At 44.9% G+C, this 23,977-nt stretch overlaps 1 protein-coding gene across 2 annotated transcripts in view; it reads right to left on the bottom strand.

Moving 5' to 3' along the window:
* Positions 1–22,964, bottom strand: part of LOC148036471 (hyperosmolality-gated Ca2+ permeable channel 2.3-like) — a 187,602-nt gene extending 164,638 nt beyond the window's left edge. The window contains exon 1 of one of the 2 annotated variants that reach the window (XM_087678458.1): positions 22,562–22,964. In XM_087678458.1, coding sequence (XP_087534584.1) covers positions 22,562–22,863 — 302 coding nt within the window. In that variant the 5' untranslated portion in view covers positions 22,864–22,964. The remainder of the gene's footprint in view (positions 1–22,561) is intronic. The other variant, XM_087678457.1, reaches the window with a different exon arrangement.
* Positions 22,965–23,977: the final 1,013 nt, after the last annotated feature.

Below are 23,977 nucleotides of genomic sequence, written 5' to 3'. Positions count from 1 at the left end.
TTTGATTGGGTTTTTGTGCGCCCAAAGTATCCCACGCCGCCACAGTTACATATGAAGATCTTATTTCCCTTTTTCAGATACTGGGGATGCTGGCACATTTGGACCACCCGAAATGCTTTTCTCTTTGATTCGGCCTCGAATGTACCGCGACATATTGCAAGGCTTAAAGGGCTCTTGCATTGGCAGCTAGATCTCATTAGGCACTCTGACTTGCTCCCTCGGGAGGATTTGCATTCCTGGAATTTGGCAATTGCCTCTGGGTCCTTGCCATGATTGGTGTAGCTTTTCTAGTATACTAGTTTGGGGATTTCCCACACGTTGGCCTACGGCCCTCGTGTCTCTTGTACTCGTGTAATCATGTAATCTTGTACTTTTTCGTAATTAATACAATTACCTTTTACGAAAAAAAAAAAAGAGAGAGGCCTGCGCCATTTTTGCCTCCCGTGAGCTCCTGGCTTGGCATCTGACCGGCACAAGTAGTGATACAGCATGGCTGGTCTGGATATGGCTTTTATAGACCAAACGGTGGCAGCTCTTGATCCGGATTCTGATACAGAGGAACCAGAGGATATGGTTCCTTGCACAAAGGAGATGCCCCCTGGTCCTGACTTCCAGCCTGCGGGCAAACGCACCAAGCATACTTCGGAAGAGACAATGGATCATCAGGAACGTTCTTATGCTCAGGTTGCCTCTGATTCTGTGGATTCTCAGGATGTTGGACTGAGAGCATTTGCTGGAGTTTGCCCCGAGGCTTTTATGAGGTGCTGTTGAAATCTGAGAAGCATCGTGCTGATCTGTTTAAATTGCCATTGTTCTTTGATCGCCGTTTGGTCCATGTTGTGCCATGGCGCCCAATGGCAGATTTTTAGCGCCTGCTTCAAAGTGAATGCCCGGTGTGGGTTGAAGTGGAAAATTGTCCGGCTGTCTATTGGCCACTATTAAAGGATGCCATGGCCGTGGTAGGCACTATTTTGGTCCCCCCGAGCCTCAGGGCCATGAATCGTAACCGTTTGTGTATGTTACCTGCTTCACAAGATTCCATGCGCACTTATATGCGCAGGAAAGAAATGTTGTCATCAGAGCACACTTCTCCTGCTATGGTTTCCTCTGCTCCCCGTAATCAGCCTACTAGGAAAGTATATACGAACGGTCCAAAGGGTCCACCTGCTAAGTTGGTTTTTGATACTAGAGGTAACGTGATTACCCCATGGGATCGTCGTTATCCCCGTTCCATCCCCAAGACAGCAGATATACTGTCTACCTCCAAATCTGGCCGTCAGAACTCTTTTGCCGTGTTAGCTGATTTCTTGGATGAGAGAGTCCTTGACATTCTAGCAGAAAAGGTTAAATCAAGGCAGGTTATGCCTCGTACCTGATTTTCTTTTTGAATACACATGAAGATAGCCATGTGGAATGTGCGAAGCATTTGTTCTCGCCATAAGCAATATGCCATGTGGAGTTTATTGCATGGGAATCAGTGGGATGTGGTGTGCTGTTGAGCACAAGAGTCAAGGTGAAGCAGGAAAAGTTGTGGATTGCCATGGGTTTCGTTTGTTTTATACAAGGACACATGCCATGCATTATTCTGGTGTGCTTATGATTATACATGAAAAATATCAGCCTGTTCTTATTAAAAATGATGTACATGGCCATTTTGTGGTGATTGAAGTTTTATTTGAAGGAGAGATCTTATAGTTACTTGGCCTCTATGCTCCAAATGATGCTTTATCCCGCCAGGATCTTTGGAATACTTTGCAGACCTCCTTGTCACTTAACAGACAGGGTTTTTTTATGGGGGATCTTGCTTAAGTGACCAGAGATCTTGCTTATGGAATACTTAAGCAAGATCTCTGGTCTTGGCTACACCCTTCTTCTACAGGGTTTACTTTCCATTCTGCGCAGTATGCAACTACATGGTCGCGGTTGGACCGCATGTACATCATGCAGAATGATGATTTTCTTCCTGAGATGCTCGAAATGAAAGTTGTTGCAACAATATGCCTTATCAGACCATTTCCCTCTACAGCTTGAGATGCTTGCGCAACCCATTGCACCTTTTAAGCAATTTCTGGATAGACTCCCTTTGCGTTTCAACTCATCTTATTTGAAGCATTCAATCTTTCAGGGCTATATGCAGCAATTGATTGATAGATTCTTATTGGACTTCTCCTCGGAGGGCAATGCTTCGTTTGAACGATTGCTCTCTAATGTGCAGCAGGTTGTTCAGCAGTATGGGATCCATCATGTCTCTCTTTGTCGGCAGTGTCGACAAGCAGCGGAGGACTTACTGGCTTTGGTTCGTTCTCTGTTGGTGGACACTCCAGATAATGTATTTCTACTGTCACTAGCGATACGTTTGGCTGATCTTATTAAAGAGTTTCAGTTGAAATCTTATCAGCAGGCCAAATTGCAAAATCTGATGGAGAATTTACAAGATAGTGCTTGTCAGACTCGTAAGTTCTTTTGAGTTCTCCATGCCTCTCCTGCTCGAGAGAATATGACTAGACTCCAGGATGCAGAAGGTCAAATGGTCATTGATCCGCAGACTATTGTGAATATGTGTAGGAATTATTTTCTCGACCTTCTTGGTTCCACTTCTCCACCTTCAGACCAAATTACTCATGCCCGCTCAGTTTTCTAAGATTTGGTCCGCAATCAGGTTCCACATGACATGCAAGCTACTTTGGAGACAGATATTCGTAAGGCGGAGGTTATGGATGTTTTGTTACACTTGCCCAAGGATAAAAGTCCCGGTTGGGATGGTCTCACCAATGAGTTCTTTGAGGTTTTTGCTACCCAACTGGCGAAACCATTGACGGCTATGTTTCAGCAGGTTTGGGAAACGGAGTTCATGCCTTCCTCATGGAAAGAAGGACTTATTAAACTGCTTCCAAAAGGTCCTTCGCCGTCTATGTTGAAACATTGGCGACCAATTTCTTTGATGGGTTCTATGTATAAAATCTTTTCCAAACTAATGGCGAATCGGCTCCATAAGCATATTCCTGCCATTGTGCATCCTCTCCAATATGCTTTCATTAAGGGCAGAAACATTCTGCACAATGTATTAAATGCGCAACTGGCTATTGACTATGCAAGGCATTCTAATCAGAAGGTGGTACTGATTCAATTGGACCTGGAAAAGGCTTTTGATTATTTGGACTGGTCTTTCATTGCAGAACTTGTGTCTACTATGGGCTTTGGTGCTCGAATGTCTCGTCTGATCTACACCATTAGTACTGCGGCTTCTTCGCGAGTCATGCTGAATGGAGGTGTTACCGAGCCATTTGTCCTTGCCCGCTCTGTGAGACAGGGTTGCCCTTTGAGTTCTCTCTTTTTTGCCCTTGCGACTCATCCAGTTCTTTCGATGTTATCTCATATGGCAGCTTCTACTCAATTGGTTGGATTGTCTCTTCCTTCTGGACAGCACTTCATTAGTCAATCCTTGGCTGATGACAGCTTTATGATTCTACATGCGGACAAGGATAATCTTCACAAAGCATTAGATGTTTGGACTCTCTTTGGTCAGGCTTCTGGTCTTTGTATCAATGCTTTGAAATCAGCCATTCTTAGCTGCACGGAGTCGGATTTGCAGTCATTGGACTGGCAAGGAATGGTTGTTCCCCGTGGTTCCATTGTCAGGCATCTTGGGTACCCTTTGGGTGTTGATGTTCCGCCAAAGCAGCTACTAGAGTGGATTTCACAGAAACTGGCGGCTAAGTTTCTGTATTGGAAGTCACAGCCTTGGCCCTTCCATGTTCGCCTCAAAGTGGCTCAAACAATTATGTTGCCAATGCTCACATATTTCTTGCCATTGCTGCCCTCGACTACTACTACATTGAATGCTCTTACTCAGTATATTCGTTTCATGTTATGGAAGAAGGATTCCTTGCATACAGGCATTTCATGGATTTCTTGGTCGCATGCATGCACCCCCAAACGCATGGGTGGTTGGGCTATTTTAGATGCCAAAACTCATATGTTGGCACTCCATTGGTCTCTTTTTCGCGCCATGTGCTTGGATCATCACCCATGGGTCGTTATAGCCCGTTATTTTCTTTAGGATCACGGGCTTCTGCATGGTAATACCCAAATTCAAAGTTCTTGGTGGCATGTTCTTAATGCAGACTCTCGGTTTTCTAGTCCTTCATCATCTCTGCTTGCCCATTTGATATGTTCCTGGAAACTAGTCCTCCAGAAGGCTCAGTGGCATCCAGCGGAGGACCGCTTAGCTACTAACTCTTTTCAACTGTAATTGTTGGCAGTCTCGCGGTTACTTTCTTGGAAAGGCAAACATGAGCTTAGACCAAAATTTAACTGCATGGCACATTTGGGCTTGACTTCAGTCGCGTAGATGCCACCCTTGCCAGTCGCAATGTGTCGATATCGTTTCTTACAGCCAGGAGGTTTTTCAGGATCCCTCGTGGATACAGGGATTTATGGGGACAGCTTTTGATGGTGCCCAGAGTAGATAACCCTTTCCTGCCCTTGCTTCGGATCATCCCTGGCAGGACTAGGGCCTTGCAGGCCGGCTGAATTTAGAAAAGGCTTCAGCTAACCACGTGTATCATCTTCTGATTAAAGATCATCAATGGCTGGTTACTAAAGCTAATACTTTATGGGGATTGAGTAAATCCCGGTCATGGTGGAGGGTAACTGTGATGGAGGGCTGGTTGAACAAGACACCTTTCAAATGTAAGGTCTTTCTTTGGAGGGTGATGATTGGTGGTCTTCCTCTTACTTTAGCCCTTTCCAAGCGGCGAATCTCCAACGGCAATTGTTTCTTTTGCACCACCAGTGTGGAATCGGCCGGTCATTGATTTATTTCTTGCCCTCTCGCTAAGAAAATCTGGTCATTCTTGTCAGCAGTTTGGCGAGCGGTGGTCGGTTTCTCACTACGCCCGTTTGATTGGGTTTTTGTGCAGCCCAAATACCCCACACCGACACAGCCACATATGAAGATCTTGTTTCACTTTCTTAGATATTGGGGCTGTTGGCATAATTGGACCATTCAGAATGCTTTTCTTTTTTATTCCGCCTCTAATGTTCAGGGGCATATTGTTAGCAGAGTATTTGTCAGCTCATGTGTGAGTCTGAGCTTGATCTGGGCTGGGCATTTTTTATTAGGTATTTTAGGTATTTTTCTGGTGTGGCATTTTATGCCAGTGGAGCATTTTATGTACCAGTCGGCCAGCTTTAATGCTGTCCGACCAGCATTATTGCTCCCCACTTTTTCAGCCTATTTATACTCAGTGGCTCCTCCTCAGTCAGTCACTTCATTTTCACCATCTGCAGACTCTGTGGAGAGAGGAGCCAGTGCCAGTGCCCACGCAACCAGTGACTCACTGTTGTATGCGACTGTCTCGTGTTCAGATATATGGATTCCATTTCCCGTGCATACATCTGAGTTCTCATCTGTATCGTGTTCTTTCTTTTCTCTTTTTGTCTTGTGTTTCAGCAGTTTATTTCAGCACATGTTTATGCTTCCACCGCTGCTCCACTTCTGACACATATTGCTAGGCTTAAAGGTCTCTTGCATTGGTAGATAGATCTTATTCGGCACTCTGACTTGCTCCCTCGGGAGGACTTACTTCCCTGGCATATGGCAATTTCCTCTGCGTCTTTGCCATGACTTTTTGTAACTCTTTTGTCGTTCAGTTCTTTTAGAGAGAGAGAGAGTTTTTACACACGATAGCGTAGAGCCATCGTGTATCTTGTAATCATGTAAACTTGTACCTTTTTTCATAATTAATACAATTACCTTTTACGAAAAAATAAGAGAGAGATGGCAAATCTGCAGGTGTCAAATGGTATTGATATGGCCTTTCTCAACTGGCATATAGGGCATGGGGATGATAAATATTTGGTGGAATCGGATGGTGACTCGTCGGCTGATGATTCTGGGCAGTTGATGGATCGGGATGAGATGGGTAAACGTCGTCAAATGTCGGTTGATGAACCAGTTTTATGTGCCCCGAATTTGCCTCAGCAAGATGCTCATGCTTCATGCTCATAGACTGATGGGTCTCTTCAGTTTATGCTGGCCACTGCCAACAATCTTATGTCGGATTTTCATGCCAATGAGGGTAAAGTGAGCTCTTTATCAAAAGGGATCGTGTGGTTGTTGTCATGGGAACTAACCTGGTCTTACAGCAGATTGCTGCTTTCTCTGAGAGGGCAACTAACTTTTACTTTACGGGAAGGACTTCTTTGATCACTAGGATTCGTGCTTGGCTGCAGTCCATGCTTGTCAATGTCAAGAGCATCATCCCCAGCAGATGATTCAGCAACATCAGAAGCTGATCCTGTGCCGCTTGTCTAGCATGGACATGATGATGGTAGGAAGGATGTTTCCCAAGCTGGTATTGAGCGTGCATTGCTTTCGGTTGGTCGGAATTTGCCTCCTCATGATGATTCTTGTGTCACTGTGGTTAGACATAATGCTAGACAAGATTCTCATTTGCACCCACCTCCGCACCCTATCACTCACACTTTTCAACGCAGAGAAAAGGGGTTTTATATGAAACCTCAATCTTCATGTGTTCTTGCAATTGGTGCACATGATAAAAGGGCTTCTGATTCTACTTTGCACTTTGACGCACATGGGAGGCTTGTGCCTCCTCAGGATGTTTTCCATTCTCAGCAATGACATTTTCCTTCTCATGCTTCAATTGTTAGTTTGCAGAGGGCAAATCTTGTAGATGTGATCCGAAGTGAGATGGAGAGATTTCAGGCAGATAAAGCTCTATTGATATTAAAGGGAGAGGGAAAGTGGTGGTTAAATAGTTTTCTTTTCTGTGATTTATCATGAGAATTGCTTTATGGAATGTTAAAGGTATTTCTTCGAGAAGTAAGCAGTATCGGTTATGAAAAGTCTTGTTAGCTGAAAATTGGGATGCTTTTTGTGCTGTAAACAACATGCTTTGGCAGGATCTTCTTATGTTTATAAGGATTATACAATCTTTTTTAGTGGTCGTGCTCCACATAAATCTAGAGTTATGTTGGCTGTCAGATCTTTCCTACAACCGTCTTTGGTTTCTCAGGACCCTCACGATAGATTTCTTATTTTGGAAGTCTTATATGAGCAAGAGGTTTTGTGGCTAGTAGGTGTGTATACTCCTACTACTCAAGAATGTCGTGTTGGGTGTAAAGTCCCTTCGTCTCCGTGTATATAGTCATACGGATGTGTAAACACTCTTATTGTACCCTAACATATAAATACATTATTTTCTTTTTGTGCACCATCACGATCTGGTACACCTATCTCTGTGTTCACTCTCTCTAACACTCAGCTCTGCCACTCGCGCCTCAATCTCGCACTCCATTGCGCACTCTCTTCCCTTCAAACTAGTATCAGCTCGACAGTCCAAGCTGGCAGATGTGACAGGCAACACTTATAGTTTATAGGCACAACCAACACTCAACAGTCGATAGGTGCAAGCAATAGTAAGCACTCACAGTCGATAGGTGTAGGCGATAGTTGCAACTACAAGTGAGTGGGCAACCAGTCATTGGCACACGAGGGAGCAAACAGTTGTCGGTGACCAGCGTGACAGGAGCAGGACCAACGATAGGGTTGAGTATAGTCTCGACGAGACTGCTGTGTGACAGGCGACAGCTTCGTGATAGACGACAAGCAAGCAAACAGTCAACAAGGGACAAGCCCCGTCGACAAACAGGCGACAGGCATCATCGGGGTTCCAAGCCACGCGATTGACGGGTCGCACAATTGGCACGCGGGGCTAGACAGACTAACGAAGGCTAGACGGGCAAGTCAACGGCCCTCTTTAATAAATCAGAAATTTTCAATTTCATTATTCCTTCTTTTCTGGGGATTCGCACGCGCAAGCACAGTAGTCAAATTTGTGCAAATTTATGCCCACAAATTTGGGGCTTTTCAGATTTAGTGCTCTTCATGCATAATTGAGGCATTTGCATCAAAAATTGTAGACATTGCATGTGTTTAAATGAGTAAATTTCTCAACATTGGACCCATAAAATTTGGGGCTTTTGCTATATTGGTGAAATTTTGTTCAGCTGAGTCAAATTGGCTCACATTCGTGCACACTTGGACCCAGAAATTTTGGGGCTTTAGCAAAATTTTGTGAAATTTTGCTAAATTTGCCCATTTTATGCTCTCGGAAACATGTATTAATGCAATTGGGGCAGAATTTTTCAGGCTTTTGCTGAAATCTGAGGATTTTGGCAAAGTTGATGCGTGAAATGCACTTTGGGAATATTGTTGAAGCAATCTTGTTGCCATAAGCAGAGTGATTTGAGCATTTTTATCTCCCACTTGTGCGATTTTGGAGAAATTGCAGAGATCTCTTGGTGTTTTGTGTATCAGAAGTTGATACAAGCACATATGTATGCAGTACACATGTTGGGCAGCTCCCATTGAGTTGATGTATTGCTGATTATTCATGTTGCAGCAATAGTGATCATTTGTAGATCTGGGATTGTTGCAAAATCCAAATGTATTTTTGGTGATATTGTTGAAGTGGGAGTTACCTGGCAGTGATGTATGCACTTAATGCATGCTGAAATTGCAGTCATACTGCTGAAAGTCATTTGTTCTACTGCTACACATGTACTTGGACTAAATCTTGCTATTATTTGCTGAAATTTTGAGCTGAAATCAGCTGAATACTCAGCTCATTTTTGTTGTCATAAATTGCAGCATTGAATTTCTGGTGTATTGCTGAAAAATGGCTGCAAATGCTTCTAGCAACAATGACACTAAATCCCTTTTTGAAATCAAGAGGTTTGATGGCACTTGCTTTGACTTGTGGAAGGATAGGATGCAAGGCATTTTGTTTCTCAAGACTATGAAGATGCTCTCTTGGAGACTAAGCCTGCAACTATGACAGGTGTGGATTGGGCTAAACTTAACAAGAAGGCCATTGCATACATTAAGATGGCAGTGTCTGATAATGTACTTACAAACATCAAGTGTCTTGATACAAGTTATGCTATATGGAAAAAGCTTAAGGACACTTATGAAAATACAACACCTGTGAACCAAGTGCATCTTATGCGTTAACTTGTGAATATGGAGTTGGATGAGTCTAAGCCAGCATCTAAGCATTTGAGTGCTTTCACATGGATTTTGAGCCAGTTGCAGGACTCTGGTTTGGCGGCTTTCGATGATAAATTAAAGCTATTTTCTTATTGATGACTTTGCCTGACAGCTGGGAATCCTTGGTTGTGTCACTTAGCAACATTCCCACTTTGACTTTTGATAGTGTTAGAGGTTCAATCCTTAATGAAAAAATCAAAAAAAAAGTCTAGTGGTGAAAGCAATGTCTCAGCTTACCATATAAGAGGAAGGTCTGAAAAGAGGGGTAATGTAGCCAGTAAAGGCAAAAGCAAAAGCAAAAGTAAGGGCAAACAGCAGGATGTCACATGCTATCAGTGTGGGCGTAAAGGGCATAAAAAGCCTGATTGTTGGTACTTCAAGAAAGAATAAGAAAGAAAGAAACAGCAGGGTAAGAAAAAGAATGATAATAAGAAAGATGATGACAGCTCTTCCTCAAAACAAGTTGCAAAGGTAAATGTTGCATCTAGTGTGGTCATTGAAGAGCTTCCTGACACTAAAGAGATACTTGTTGTAGCCTCATGTAATGATGCAGATATTATGGCAGCAGCAAGTGATATGCACATCATCAAAAAGGAGGTAATTGATGCCTTACTTTCAGCTCATGATGGGTAGTCACAATCATGGATAGTGGACAGCGGTGCCTGTTTTCATCTTACCCTCTCTTTGGAGTCATTTTCTGAATACATTGCAGGTTGCCTAGGCAAGGTTTACATGGGTAATAACTATGCATGTGAAATAAAGGGTATTGGCACCATTCACTTGGCCCTTGAAAATGGCCAAGAACTGATTTTGCAAGATGACAGATATGTACCTGGCATAAAGAAAAGTCTACTATCAGTTGGGCAGCTTGATGCTAAAGGGTATTTTACTACCTTTGGTGGTGGATCTTGGAAGGTCCATAAGGGCTCTATGCTGATTGTTAAAGGTAGCAAAAGGGGGACTTTATATTACTTGCATTGTAAAGCATTACCTGGCAAGTTCTTGGCTATGGCTGAAGTCCATTCACAAATGGAGCTTTGGCACAAAAGACTTGGTCATATGAGCCTGAAAGGCCTTCAAGTTCTCTCCTCTTTAGGGAGATTTGATGTAAAAGGCTTGGTCTCGAATTTTGTAATGATTGCTTATATGGAAAACATGCGAAGTCTCCTTATTACTCTGGTGTCATTAAGAAGTCTAATGCTCTTGACTTAGTACACTCTGATGTGTGCACTATGCCTGTTAATTCGTGTGGGCATGCACGCTCATAGTTGTCAAGTACGAAAAGTACGGTACGGTACGGTACAATAAAATACAGTACTAAATGGTACCTTAAGATTTTATAAGGTACAGTACGATATTAGTACGAAAAAAAAATAACTTCATTATTTTGAACTATAGATGATAGAACAGATGTTAAGAGTCTAAATAGCAATGCTATTGGAGTATATAAGATGAATACTTGAGGATAACACGCCAAAACCTCTATAGCATATGCCGCATGCGCAACATGCGCTACAACTTACAAGTACATACATAGGAGTGGATACATCATACAGGAATGATCATACAAATAAGAGGCATGTATGCTTGAGAGAGAGAGAGAGAGAGAGAGAGATGAAATGACATGAGATGCTTTATTAATGTCTACAAGAGGCCAAAATTACCTGTGAGACCAACAATTACCAAACAAACCACCAAAGGTTTTGGTAAAAGATTTATGAATTTTGTTATGGTTTTGTTTGGCATTGCTAAGGCTAAAGCAGATACCAATGGTACATTCACTAATTCGTGTACTCTCAGAAGGTACATTAGGCCAAGCTATCCTCTGGCCTAGTTTTATTAGCAATGCGTATTAATGCTTTGGGTTGGGTGGTGCAAAATGAGCTGTGAACAAAGGTAAAATCAATAGGATTAAGCTACTTAATGATTCTCAAATGGTGCTGAATTTATTTATTGATAACACTAACATATTGTGAAAAATGATGGGACATCAATTAGAAACGTTTGGAACTGCTTGAATACCTTATGTATGGCCTTTGGCTCTAGGACAAATCATAACAAAACATGTATGAGGAGTCTAATCAAGCTTCCACCCCCTTTCTTGGTTGATCGATCAAGGCTACAAAATCACCACCACTACTACAACAACAACAGTCAACAACCCAAACCACCACCAACAATAACCACGCAAAAAAAAAAAAAAAAAAAAAAAACACCCAAAAAAAAGTAATTGTTTTTTTGTATGAATTCGTATGGTACGGTACGGTATGAACCGTATAGTACGAACCAGTTCGTACTACGTACAAGTGCAACTATGTGCACGCTACTTTGTTACTTTCATTGATGATTTCAGTAGAAAGTCATGGATGTATATACTTAAGAGCAAAAAGGAAGTGTTGGATGCTTTTAAAAAGTTTCACGCTTTTGTTACCACACAGAAAGGGCTTAAGTTGAAAGCCATAAGAATAGATAATGGGGGTGAGTATGTCTCAAATGAATTTAACAAGTTTTGTGAGATGCATGGCATTAAGAGGGAGTTGATAGCCCCTTATAATCCTGCATCAAATGGCGTCACTGAAAGATATAATCACACACTTTGTGAGAGAGTCAGATGCATGTTGTCCACAGATAATCTCCCACAGCAATTTTGGGGAGAGACTCTTAAAACTGCAGTTCATATACACAATCACTCTCCCAATCGTGCATTGGAAAATGGCATTCCTAAAGAGGTTTGGTCTGGCAAACCTGCTTCATATGACCATTTTGCGTGTCTTCGATTGTGATGCCTTTGTGCATATACCTATAGAACAAAGGACCAAACTAGACATGAAATTCATCAAGGGCATCTTCATGGGATATGGAGATGAGGGAGAGATGGGTTATAGAGTTTGGCTTCCTCAAGGCAAGAAGATAGTATACAGCCGAGACATAGTATTTAATGAGGCAAAGTTGCTTAAAAATGCTACATATGGTGATCTTGACAAAAAGAAGGTCAAATTTCAGCATGAACGGCCAGCCATTTAGCAGCCATTAGCTGAAAGTTCTGTCCCTTTTGATGTTGAAAATGAGCAACAACCTATTAGGCTACAGCCAGAAGATCATGGACAGCAAATAGATGCACATGATGAAATAGGACAGCAAGAAGAACATGCTGAAAACAGATTACAGTAGTAAGAAAATGCTGAAAATCAACCACCTGGTGATGGTGTGCACATTCCTCAGGATGTAGGCCCACTGCCTGATAATACAGATCATTGGATAAGAAGGTCTACACGTGTCAGAAGGCAGCCACAGAGGTTTCAATCATCTTTGGATTGCATTTTTTTGACTGACGAGGGTGAGCCTCAGACATTTAAAGAGGCACAATCATGTGAAAACAAGAGAAAGTGAGAGCTTGCTATGCAGAAAGAGATGAAGTCTCTATATGCAAATAACACATGGGAGCTTGCACCTTTGCCCAAGGATAGGAAAGCGATTCCTAATAAATGGGTTTACAAAATGAGATGGGAAGCCCAAGTACAAGGCATGACTGGTTGCTAAGGGCTATACACAAAAGGAAGGCATAGACTTCCAGGAGGTCTTTTCACCACTGGTGAAGCTGACTATGCTCCGTATTTTGTTTGCTCTCACTACATCCTTGGATTTAGAGTTGGATCATATGGATGTGAAGACTGCTTTTCTTCATGGTGACTTGGATGAAGAGCTGTACATGAAGCGGCTAGAAAGATTTGCTATTCCACGAAAAGAGCATTTGGTTTGTAAGCTAAAACACAGCTTATATGGGCTGAAACAAGCCCCTAGACAATAGTACAAAAAATTTGATACCTTTATGCTCAGCCATGGATTTAAACGCAGCCATGCATATCACTGCTTATACACTAAAAAGGCTGATGATAGAAGCCATATTGTGCCGATTTTATATGTGGATGACATGCTGATTGCAGGACAGCATAAGAGTACTTTGAATGCTCTTAAAAGGCAGCTGAATCCAACCTTCTCTAACATTATTCAATCTTAGTAACTCAGAGACAATAAACATAGAAGAATAATGAAGAATAATAAATAAATACGATGCAGTGTCAAATGGAGCAAAACAGTAGCAAATCTGCAAACACAGCCAATGCGACAGCAGTAAATTGAAAAACAAAGGCTACATGAGCTGACATGGTAGGCTGGACAGCAAACGCAGGTGCTGATGATGATGTGGCAGGCATGTAACAAGCTGTAGACTATAAACGAAGGCTGAGACTGATCGTACAGCAGCAGACTGTCAGAGTGCAGCGATGCGGAAGCATAGGACAAAGACTGAGAGAGAGTGAACACAGAGAGAAGAGAGAGAGAGAAAAGGAGACAGTGTAAACGCAGAAAATCTGCGGGGTACCAAACCCTAACTTAGCCTGTCCAGGGGATGACTCAAATGCTAACTGTGAGAGTGCGCTGCGGAAGAGGAAATACGAACACGGAGGGAGAGAGAGAGAAAAAGCAGAAAATAAGGAAGAGAAATCTGCACTGACTGAAATGAATGCTGAATACACTGAAATGGACTGATCAGTCCCTGCCCGCAGCCCACAGCGTCAGTGAGGGCACCAGATCAGGCTGATGATGATGGCAGCACCACCACGGGGGAGAAGGAGTGTCGGAATCTGCAAGAAGACAAGTGATCAAGTGGGGAGGGGGGCTGCCTATAGATAGGCAAAGGACAAACCCTAACCCTAACCCTAACCCTAAAATGGGCGCAAACCCTAAAAGTGCCCTAACCCTAGAATGGGCGCCCCACAACAGTGACCAAAAAGTGGCCGGGCAGCCAGTGGCTGCCCACTAAAAGAGGCCAAAAAGAAATACACAACCTAAGATAGCCAGTCAAGAGTGACTAGCCTCCCCCATCATAACACATGACAGACATGTCAGAGCTCCTAATGTCCTCTTCTGACTCAGACTGAGGCTCACAGGCAGGAGATGACAAGGCATGACAAACATGACTGCTAACACTCCCTCTCAGATCTTGGATGTGGCTGAAGGCCGAAGAGGAAATAGATCCTGGGGTGGCAAGAGGAATGCCAATGTCGATGAAGTCCGTCGATGTAGACTGCCGCCGCTGAAGGAGCTCCCCACGATCCTAGGGATCCCCCTCTAAAACACTAGGGGCCAAGGAATCCACAGCCGCATCACCGAGATCGTCCCCCTCTGAAAGGGATGGGGGGTACGAGGGAACCACCGGAGGAGAAGGTGGGGGATGGGAAGAAACCTGTGGAATAGAAGGTGCACAAGCGGGAACGAGTGTAGCAATAGACTGCCTCGGAGGACCCTGCATCAAGGAAGGGGAATGGAGCCTGTAAAGCCCGCTCTCCTGCCAACCTGTAGATAAGACAGCTCCTATAAGAGAATCCTCAAGAACAATGGCATGCTCGGTGAAGATCACTCGTGTGCCAAGCCTCGTAAGGCCATAAAATGAGAGGAGGGGAAGGCCCAAATCCGGAACATGTAGGGCCTGTGAAAAGGAGCTCGAAGGTCGGTCGGTAAACAAAGACAATGTGCCAACACCACTAATAGGCACCGATAAAATGTCACCAACAGTGACTGAACCCTCTGATGGACGGAGATCCTGTAACAAATCACCGCGGGGAGTCATATGACTCGAAGCACCACTGTCCACTAACCAAGGCTGCGCAGAAGACACTGCAGCCACGGAAGAAGGATCCTCCTCCAAAGCATGGATATGAAGGAACACTGACTCATGGGTAACAGCTGGTGTAGAGGTAGAAGAAGGCTCCGATGTAGATCCACCCTTCGCTCCCAGACGAAGGTGAGGGTACTTCTTCCAGCATTTCTCCTCGGGATGTGTCCCTTTCCCACAGTGTGGGCACTTCGGTCTCTCTGAATCTGAGTCAGAGCCTGAAGAACTGTCCTTCTTCTTAGCCTTTGACTTCTTCTTCTTCTTCTGTCCTCCCGAACCTGCAACAAAGGCTCTAGTGGAGTCGGATCCACTAGCACTGACCTCTCTGAGTCGCTCGTCATGCTCCAAGACAAGCGGAGATAGCTCCTCCCATAGAAGCTTCTCACGGGTCCTCCATGTAAGAAGGCTGGTGTAGAAGACATCAAACCGAGGCGATGGCAGCTGAGTCAAAAGAATCATAGCCATGTCTTCAGAAGATATCGTCCGACCGAGGGATGCAAGCTCATCCCTCATATCCTGTAATCTGTTGATGTGGTCCTTCATGGAAGGACTATCATCAATAGCGAGCATCCGCAACTTCTTTTCAAGAGATATCCAGTGGGCAAACGTCTTCTGTTGATAGAGAGACGCGAGCTTTCTCCACACATCTGATGCAGTCTTCAACCTGTGAACATGAACAAGGACAGAATCCTGCAAACTCAGAAAGAGGAAAGATCTGGCTCTAGAATTAAGCCGATCCCATAAGGCTGCACGATCCATAGATGTCCCATCTGCGGGATCCACCTTAGGCCGGGGAATAGGAATAGAAACAAGCTCCCAAAGATCGAAGGAGTCCAAGATACACTCCACCTTGCAGGACCATAGAGAAAAGTTGGAGCCATCCAACCGGTCCTCTTTGGGCAGCTGAGGAAGTACGGGTACCTGTACAGGGGGTACCAAAGGCTGCATCGTCGGCCCCTGGAAGGGGATCGCCGAGATACATGAATAGAAGGGGGACGGGAAAGAGGAATAGACTCCGGACGACGGTCCTCGTGATAGAAATCACGCCTCCGTTCAGATGAGTGCCGAGACAAAAGCTCGTCATCTGAGTCATAAAAGCCTGTAAACTGATGAGAAGACATCTTCCAATCTGCAAAATACCAAACACCAAAAAAAACTGTGCCGATGCCGAAGAATGACCACCAGAAGGGTCACCAACCACCAGAAGAACCACCAAACTCCAGGAAATCAGGTCGCCTATCACCAGGAGGTGAAAACGCAGCTAGGTAGGGCACAAAATCCGGAGGGAAAGTTGCCAGGCACCAAAACACAGCCAAGAAGAGAAGCGCCAGCTGGAGATGAGCCGCCAGGAGGGAATACGACCACCTTGGATGCAAAACACAGCCTGTAGTGGAGTCGCCCAGCTGAAGAGAAGGCCGCCCAGTTGAAAACGCAAGGAGACAGGGGCTGGTTGATGACGTGGCAGCCTTTGGAAGGGGCTGATGCAGCAAACGCAAATAGTCAGACCACCTGGAGGGGCCACCTGGCTGTTGGAGAGAAGGGGGGCAGCAACAGATGATAGGTGTGGTCTCTCTCCAGTCGATGAAGACCTCCGTGCTCTCAGTTTGGCGATGATACCATGTGAGAGTGCGCTGCGGAAGAGGGAATACGAACACGGAGGGAGAGAGAGAGAGAAAGCAAAAAATAAGGAAGAGAAATCTGCACTGACTGAAATGAATGCTGAATACACTGAAATGGACTGATCAGTCCCTGCACGCAGCCCACAGCGTCAGTGAGGGCACCAGATCAGGCTGATGATGATGGCAGCACCACCACGGGGGAGGAGTGTCGGAATCTGCAAGAAGACAAGTGATCAAGTGGGGAGGGGGGCTGCCTATAAATAGGCAAAGGACAAACCCTAACCCTAACCCTAAAATGGGCGCAAACCCTAAAAGTGCCCTAAAATGGGCGCCCCACAACAGTGACCAAAAAGTGGCCGGGCAGCCAGTGGCTGCCCACTAAAAGAGGCCAAAAAGAAATACACAACCTAAGATAGCCAGTCAAGAGTGACTAGCCTCCCCCATGATAACACATGACAGACATGTCAGAGCTCCTAATGTCCTCATCTGACTTAGACTGAGGCTCACAGGCAGGAGATGACAAGGCATGACAAACATGACTGCTAACACTAACATCCCCTCTCAGATCCTAGACAAGGCATCAAACTGAGGGATCTGGAATGCTACCGAAGAAGAGCTTGGGGAAGCGCCTTCATAAACAAATCTGCAAGATTATCCTCCGTCTTGCAATACTCCACATCAATGGTCCCATCTAGAAGCTTCTCCCGAATGAAGTGATACTGGATCTCAATGTGCTTCATCCGGGCATGGAATATTGGATTCCATACCAAGGCAATGCAACTCTCATTGTCGCACCACAGAAGAGTAGGACGAGTCTGGGGGCAGCCAAGCTCCTCCAACAATCTCCGAAGCCGCACAACCTCACATGTGGTGGAAGACGCAACCCGATACTTCGTCTCAGTAGAAGAAAGGGCTATCATGGGCTGCTTCTTGCTACTTCAAGAGATAACTCCTGTACCCAAGATAAAACAGTAGCCTGTAGTAGACCGTCGGTGGCCCACATCGCCAGCCCAATCTGAGTCACTCCAACGTGCAAGAACCAGATCTGAAGCATCTGTACCTGCGGGATAAGAAATCCCTAAGTCAGAGGTCCCCCTCAAATACCGAAGAATCCTCAGCGCAGCCTGCCAATGCACCTATTTGGATTCTGTCATGAACCCTGCCAACAGACCCACAGCAAAACAAAGATCAACACGAGTGTTGAGAAGCCAAATCCGAACCTTCGAATACATTCTCCAGTGATGTTTTGCAACAGTTGGTGCAAAAATATAAATATGCTTATGCAGTCTTTGGAATGTGCACATTAGCGTCACACCCAAGGATCTTGAAATAAGAGACATCAGGGTTAGTCCCGAAGTAAGCCTCAAAAGGTGTCATCCTGTCAACAGCCGAAGTGGGAGATCAATTAAGGATGTGGACTGCGGTAGCCACTGCCTCGGCCCACAGAAACTGAGGTGTCTGTCGGTGCTCCATCATGGTGCGTGCCATCTCGATCACACTTCGGTTCTTCCACTCCAAAATGCCTTTCTCTTGGGGAGTGTTGGTATTAGCAAACTCCTGGTGAATGCCCCTATCTGCACAAAAACGAGCAAACTCATTAGACATAAATTCACCTCCCTTGTCTGAACGCAAGGTCTTCAATCGCCGGCTAGAATGGTTCTCCTCAAAGAGAAGCCAATCCTTGAAACAAGAGAAAGCCTCCGACTTCAAAGTTAAGAAATAGGCCCAAGTCATCCTATTGTAGTCATCTATGATCAACATGAAGTACAAGCTCCCCTTCAGGGACTCGGTCCTCATCGGGCCACAAAGATCCGTAGATACAAGCTCCATAGGTGAAGTAGACCTCCTAGAAGCTTTATTGGGAATCGCATCCCAATGCAGTTTCCCACGAATGCAGGAGACACATGGCTGATGGCTCATCACTATGTCCGGCAATCCTCAGACAAACGACCCTTGCAACGCCTTCCAAAGATACTCGTAGTTCAGGTGGCCAAACCGAGCATGCCATAGCTCAGACTGTGTCTGAGAAGTAAGAAGAAGAGAAGTAAGAGCTGAAGAAGGCTTCAATTTATAGACTCCATTCTCCTCATAACCTACACAGAGAGAACCTTCCTCGATCCACGATCAAGGACTCGAACAGTATCACTGTCAAACTCCACCAAGAGGCCAAGAGTACAAATCTTATGAACCGAAAGTAAATGATACCCCAATCCTGGCACATACAACACCTCAAAGGTGTGGGTACCACCACGTCCATCTGGAATAAGCTACATCTCACCCCGCGCAGCAATAGACACAGAAGAGCTGTCTCCAATGAGAATCTGCCCACGCAAAGGTCACAAATGGGCAACACCAACGCAAGGAGTCATGTGCCATAAGGCACTACTGTCCACAATCCACTCTCGAGCCTGGGGAGCTGTCATCGCAGCATCAAAAGTTGTCGGTGTAGAGTCCTCAATGACTGCTAAGTGGAGAAAAGCAGCCGATGAGGGTGCGGCCATCGCTCCAGAGTACTTCGTGTCCTTCTTCTTGGTATCCTTCTTGTCTTTGTGGGGACAATCCTTCTTCCAGTGACCGGTCTTTCCACAAATATGGCAAGTTGATTCCTTCTCCTTGTCCTTCTTGGATTTGTTGTCCTCCTTTTTCTTCTTTTGATCCTTCCCCTTCTTCTAAGAGACTTGACCAACCAATGCCTCTGATTTGGAAGCATTCTGTCCCTTCAATTGTTCCTCCTGGTCCAAGACCATAGAAACCAACTCTTTCCACTGAAGAGTTGACTCCCGCCACCCTGAAGCAATAAGAGCAAAATTAAAAGTACCGAATCATGGCGGCAATTGGGATAGTAAAGTGATTGTCATGTCTTCGGAGGAAATAGGCTTCCCCGCATTTTGAGCCTGCATTTGAAGCTGCCGAAGCTTATTGATGTGTTCTCGAAGCGAAGAAGACTTATTCATGAACAAAGTCCGCATCTGCACCTCCAAAGAAACCCTCTTCATCAGGATCATCCGGTTATACATCTAGTCGAGCTCCAGCCATATCTCACGAGCCACCGTTAAGTGCTCAATGTGAGTTATCACGGCTATGGTGCAAGATAGAAACAGAAAAGATGGAATCCTGGCATTCAGTTTGTCCCAATGAGACTGGGCCTTGGTCAACTCCGCACAAGCATTGGAAGAGAGTTTGGACTTATCCCTCATCGAGGGCCTGTTAATCTCCTCCATCACTAGTTCTGCCAAATCATAAGACTCTAAAATGGCCAACATCATCACCCGCCAGATGCGGTAATTGTCACCATCAAACTTTTGATCCATTGGAAGAGCCAGTAGGACAGGCATCTTCCAGTCCATGATCGCTTGGAACTCCAAATCAGTCTCTGTAGACATGTTAACTTGCAATACCTGCACAAACGCAAAAGCAGCCCCCTCTAACTGTGAAAACGCAGCCTGCTAGGACTGATTCCTCCGCTACCCAAACCTTCTTCACCCAGAGGCGATGAAAAGGTAAAATCTGCAATGGAAGGCCTCAAATGCAACCTTTCTCTCCTTCGAGCAGCAATAACCTGCAGCAAATTCACCGATTAGACTCCTTTCCCGCACGCCCACGCTCACTTTAGCCTTGATCCGATGTGCAGCCCTCCCGCTCGCCCTCGAATCCTGGAAACGCAGCCTTGTGTCGCGCTGAAATCTCCTCTTCAGATAGGTTCAGCCCTCAGTCAGTCCATTTTCACCGCTCCGATACCATGTCAGAGTGCAGTGATGCGGAAGCGTAAGACAAAGATTGAGAGAAAGTGAACACAGAGAGGAGAGAGAGAGAAAAGGAGACTGTAAATGCAGAAAATCTGCGGTGTAGTATGCTGTATAAGAGTGCAGAAATACACAAGGGGGCAGAGGAAATATCTGCATATGTCTCTGACTTGACGACCTCGATCTCCGTCAGCCCGAGCACAGTCTGTCTCAGCCAACAGATCTCAAGATCAGAATCTGAAATCACTGAATAATTTGCCAACAATGTGCTGGAGGACTGCTATATAAAGCAGAAATAAAAGGCATAAAATAAACAGGTCAGCTGCATAATGCAGCCAAAATGCAGTCGGCTGCAATAAAATAATGCCTAAAAACTGTCCGATTGCACTGCAGGCTGCCACGTGGCACCTGCACAGTCTGCTGACGTGGCTAGCTGCTGACGTGGCACTGTAATTTGTCTGCTGTCCGACTGCTGATGTGTCCTCTGTAATCTGTCTGCTGTACCAAACCCTAACTCAGCCTGTCCAGGGGATGACTCAAATGCTAACATAGACACAGACTGATCTGTAGTCGAAGATGGCTGATGAGCAATCACCAATAGGTAGGCAGTGTTTAATAGCAAGCATCAGCTGAAAACGGCAGTAGACAACAGCTCAAATTAAGATATCCTCTGTAGACAAGGTGTGAACAGCAAAGACAGGCACCAACAATCTACAAAACAGGAGTGCTCTGAGTGGTGGGCAGCCAGTCTATTTATAGAAGTGTGGATCCTCCCAAATTAAGATTTGGCTTATGGGACATAGACACTCTCTAGGAACACACACCGTTTAATGAAACTTTTGGCAATAATTGAGTTGTGGGGCTGTAATAGAAAGCTAATCAGTTTATAATGCATTTTTTAGCTCAGCAGGCTGGATAGAAAAGATGACTAACTCAGTGGAGAGTGGGGCAAGCACGAATGGCCAACACGTGAGGAAGTGACCAAGCTGGTTGACCTGCATTTAATTTAGCTCAGACTGGTCAAAATTCTGCCACCTAGAGGAAAAGTCTATCCAAGTCTGCCAGCCCATGGACAATGTGGCTGCCCTACCATGTGGCACAAATGGCTTCCTAGAACATGGTAAAACAGGCTGCATCGGCATGCATATGGACTGACTCCTGAGGAAATGCCATTGACTAAAAAGACCTACACCTAATATGTCTAGGAGAGATAAACTGACAAACAATTCTGTGTTAGAGCTCCTAACATGCTTGTCTAACAACTTAGACTGAGGCTTATTAGGCAAGAGATGACCATACAAGCCACACGTGTCTACTAACAATCTCCTCCTACCTCCCTACTTCTTCCTCCACCGCCTTCCTGCTTCCTGCTAATAGTCTGAGCAGTGCAAGCAACATTTGGAATACAAAGGCTGTGATTTGGGGTAGCTGATGGCTGTGTTTAGAAAACAAGACAGTGGCATAGAAGCAGAGAGTCCAATCATGGCAAGACCACAGCTAACGACAACCAAAAACAGGCTGTGTCTTGATAGCATCAGCAGCAGCATGAACACTTGGAGTAGCAGTCGTGATCACTTGAGCTATTGGAAGGGCAGCAAACGCCTGCATTTAGGGCAGGACGGCAGCTGCAGAAGCAAGGATGATCACCAAGGAGGTAGGAAAGACACCAAGGTGGCAAGTTGGCCTCGCCAAGCAACAGAGCAATTGTGGTGGTTGATGGGGCTGGCATGAAGGCTAGTCACTAGGTAGAAGGGAATGATGAGGCATGAAGCACAAAGATTTGGGATGAAGTGTAGTCGTCCCCCTTGGTCCCTTTCATAGAGTTTTCTTGAAGCTTTGTCCTACCAAAACTCAAATAAAAGAAATAATAATGAGCTTGTCCATTTTCCGGCTGTTCTTGAGTTGAATAAATTTGGCCAATAAGTTTGCAATTAAGTTTCGCCTAATTTTGCATGTCTTAACAGTGGCAGGCTGAAACATAGGAATTCACTACAGTGTATGCTTCTCTAACATCGAGGCAGTATGTGCAAGAGCTGACCTAAAGTGGACTCTCGTTGGGCACAATTACAAGCCCTACGACTGTATCTAAAGAGATCGACAGAAATACACACTGAAACTCATCTTGATCAAATTGCTTTTGCATTTCTTGTCTCTGCAGCTGGCCCGCTGGCATGACAACAACATGGGAGCAGTGGTGTTGGCTAATGCTATCAGAGAAATCAACAGAAATACACATACCGAGGCTCTAGTTGATCAAATCGTCTTGATGTTAATCACTGAAGATTATTCGGTGGCACGACAACACAAACGAGAAATGCACGTTGCCAGGATGTGTTTGTTGTCACTAGAGTACAATCAGGTGTACAGCATTGTGCACGACAGTTCACAACTCTCTCATCTACGTCTAGAACTTTAGGCCACGTTCTTTTCGGGTAATGAAGCCGCTTACCAGAACACGAATATTCTGAGGAAGACGACGCTATCGAGTCCGGTGTTCTCCAACAGGACGTCTTCGGAGAGACTCCAAGCCTCCTTGAGCCAGCTAGCGGACGGGAGGAAGTTCTTGAGGACAAAATGAGCTGCCTTGATGCCTCTTCTCCTCTTCTCCTTGAGGATTTGCCTTGCAAAGTAAATGCCGGCATTCCCGGGCTGCTTCCTGAAGACGGAGTAGAGCGCAAAGAAGAGGACCTCAAGGCCGATGTTGATCACTGCAGTGAGGACGAGGCCGGAGACACGGGTGGCAGCAGGCATGGCTTCCACGAGCTCTCTCTCTCTTTCTCTTTCTCTCTCTCTCTCTCTCTCTCTCTCTCTCTCTCTCTTCCTTCTGTCGTTGTGAGACCAACTATGCAGCGCAGTTCTTTTGCTGATGATTGGCAGAGTCTCTCAACTTTTTGGAGCTTGTCATTATTGGTCAATGTGACTTTTATTTTATACGAGACAGCCCATATTGCAGGATTATATGCGGGAATAAGAAAAGTCAAAGCTGTAAAAATTTATTGTTCCTCCTCTTAAGACAAGGACAATAGTTTTCAGTCAAGGGGAGGGCTTTTGAAAATCTAGGGACGTGGATTTTGGGGTGCAACAAGCCTAAAGATTTTGTAAATCTATCTCTCTCTTTTTTTTTCGTAAAAGGTAATTGTATTAATTACGAAAAAAATACAAGATTACTTGATTACAAGATACATGACGACAATCTAAGCCATCATGTGAAGAGGTTCTAAGTACTACAAGTTACAACGTCATGGCAAAGACGTGGAGGAAATTGCCATATGCCAGGGACGTAAGTCCTCCCTAGAGAGCAAATCAGAATGCTGGAGAAGATCTAACTGCCAATATAAGAGGCCCTTAAGCCTCGCAATATGCCGCTGAACATTATAGGCGGAGTCAAAAAGAAAAGCATTCCGAATGGTCTAGTTATGCCAACAGCCCCAATATCGAAGAAAGTGATACATGAGCTTCATATGTGGCTGTGTCGGAGTAGGGTATTTGGGCTGCCCAAAAACCCAATCAAAGGGGCGCAGGGTGAAACCAACCACCCCTTGCCAAACAGCCGACAAAAATAACCAGACTTTCTTAGCGATGGGGCAAGAAATAAATCGGTGGCGGGTGGATTTCACAGTAGTGGTGCAAAAGAAACAGGTGACATTGGAGATTCGTCGCTTGGAAAGAGCTGAAGCAAGCGGAAGACCACCAATCATCACTCTCCAAAGAAAGACTTTATATTTAAAGGGTGTCTTGTTCAACCAGCCCTCCACCATGACCGGGATTTACGCAATCCCCATAAAGCATTTGCTTTAGTAACTAGCCATTAATGATCTTTAATCAGAAGATGATACACTTGGTTAGCAGAAGCTGTGCTTAAATT

This window comes from Lygodium microphyllum, chromosome 5 (assembly GCF_053477565.2).
Source record: "Lygodium microphyllum isolate KBCC chromosome 5, Lygodium_microphyllum_v1.1.10, whole genome shotgun sequence".
NCBI classification, from domain to species: Eukaryota; Viridiplantae; Streptophyta; class Polypodiopsida; order Schizaeales; family Lygodiaceae; genus Lygodium; species Lygodium microphyllum.
This window is presented reverse-complemented; position numbering and strand designations above follow the sequence as displayed.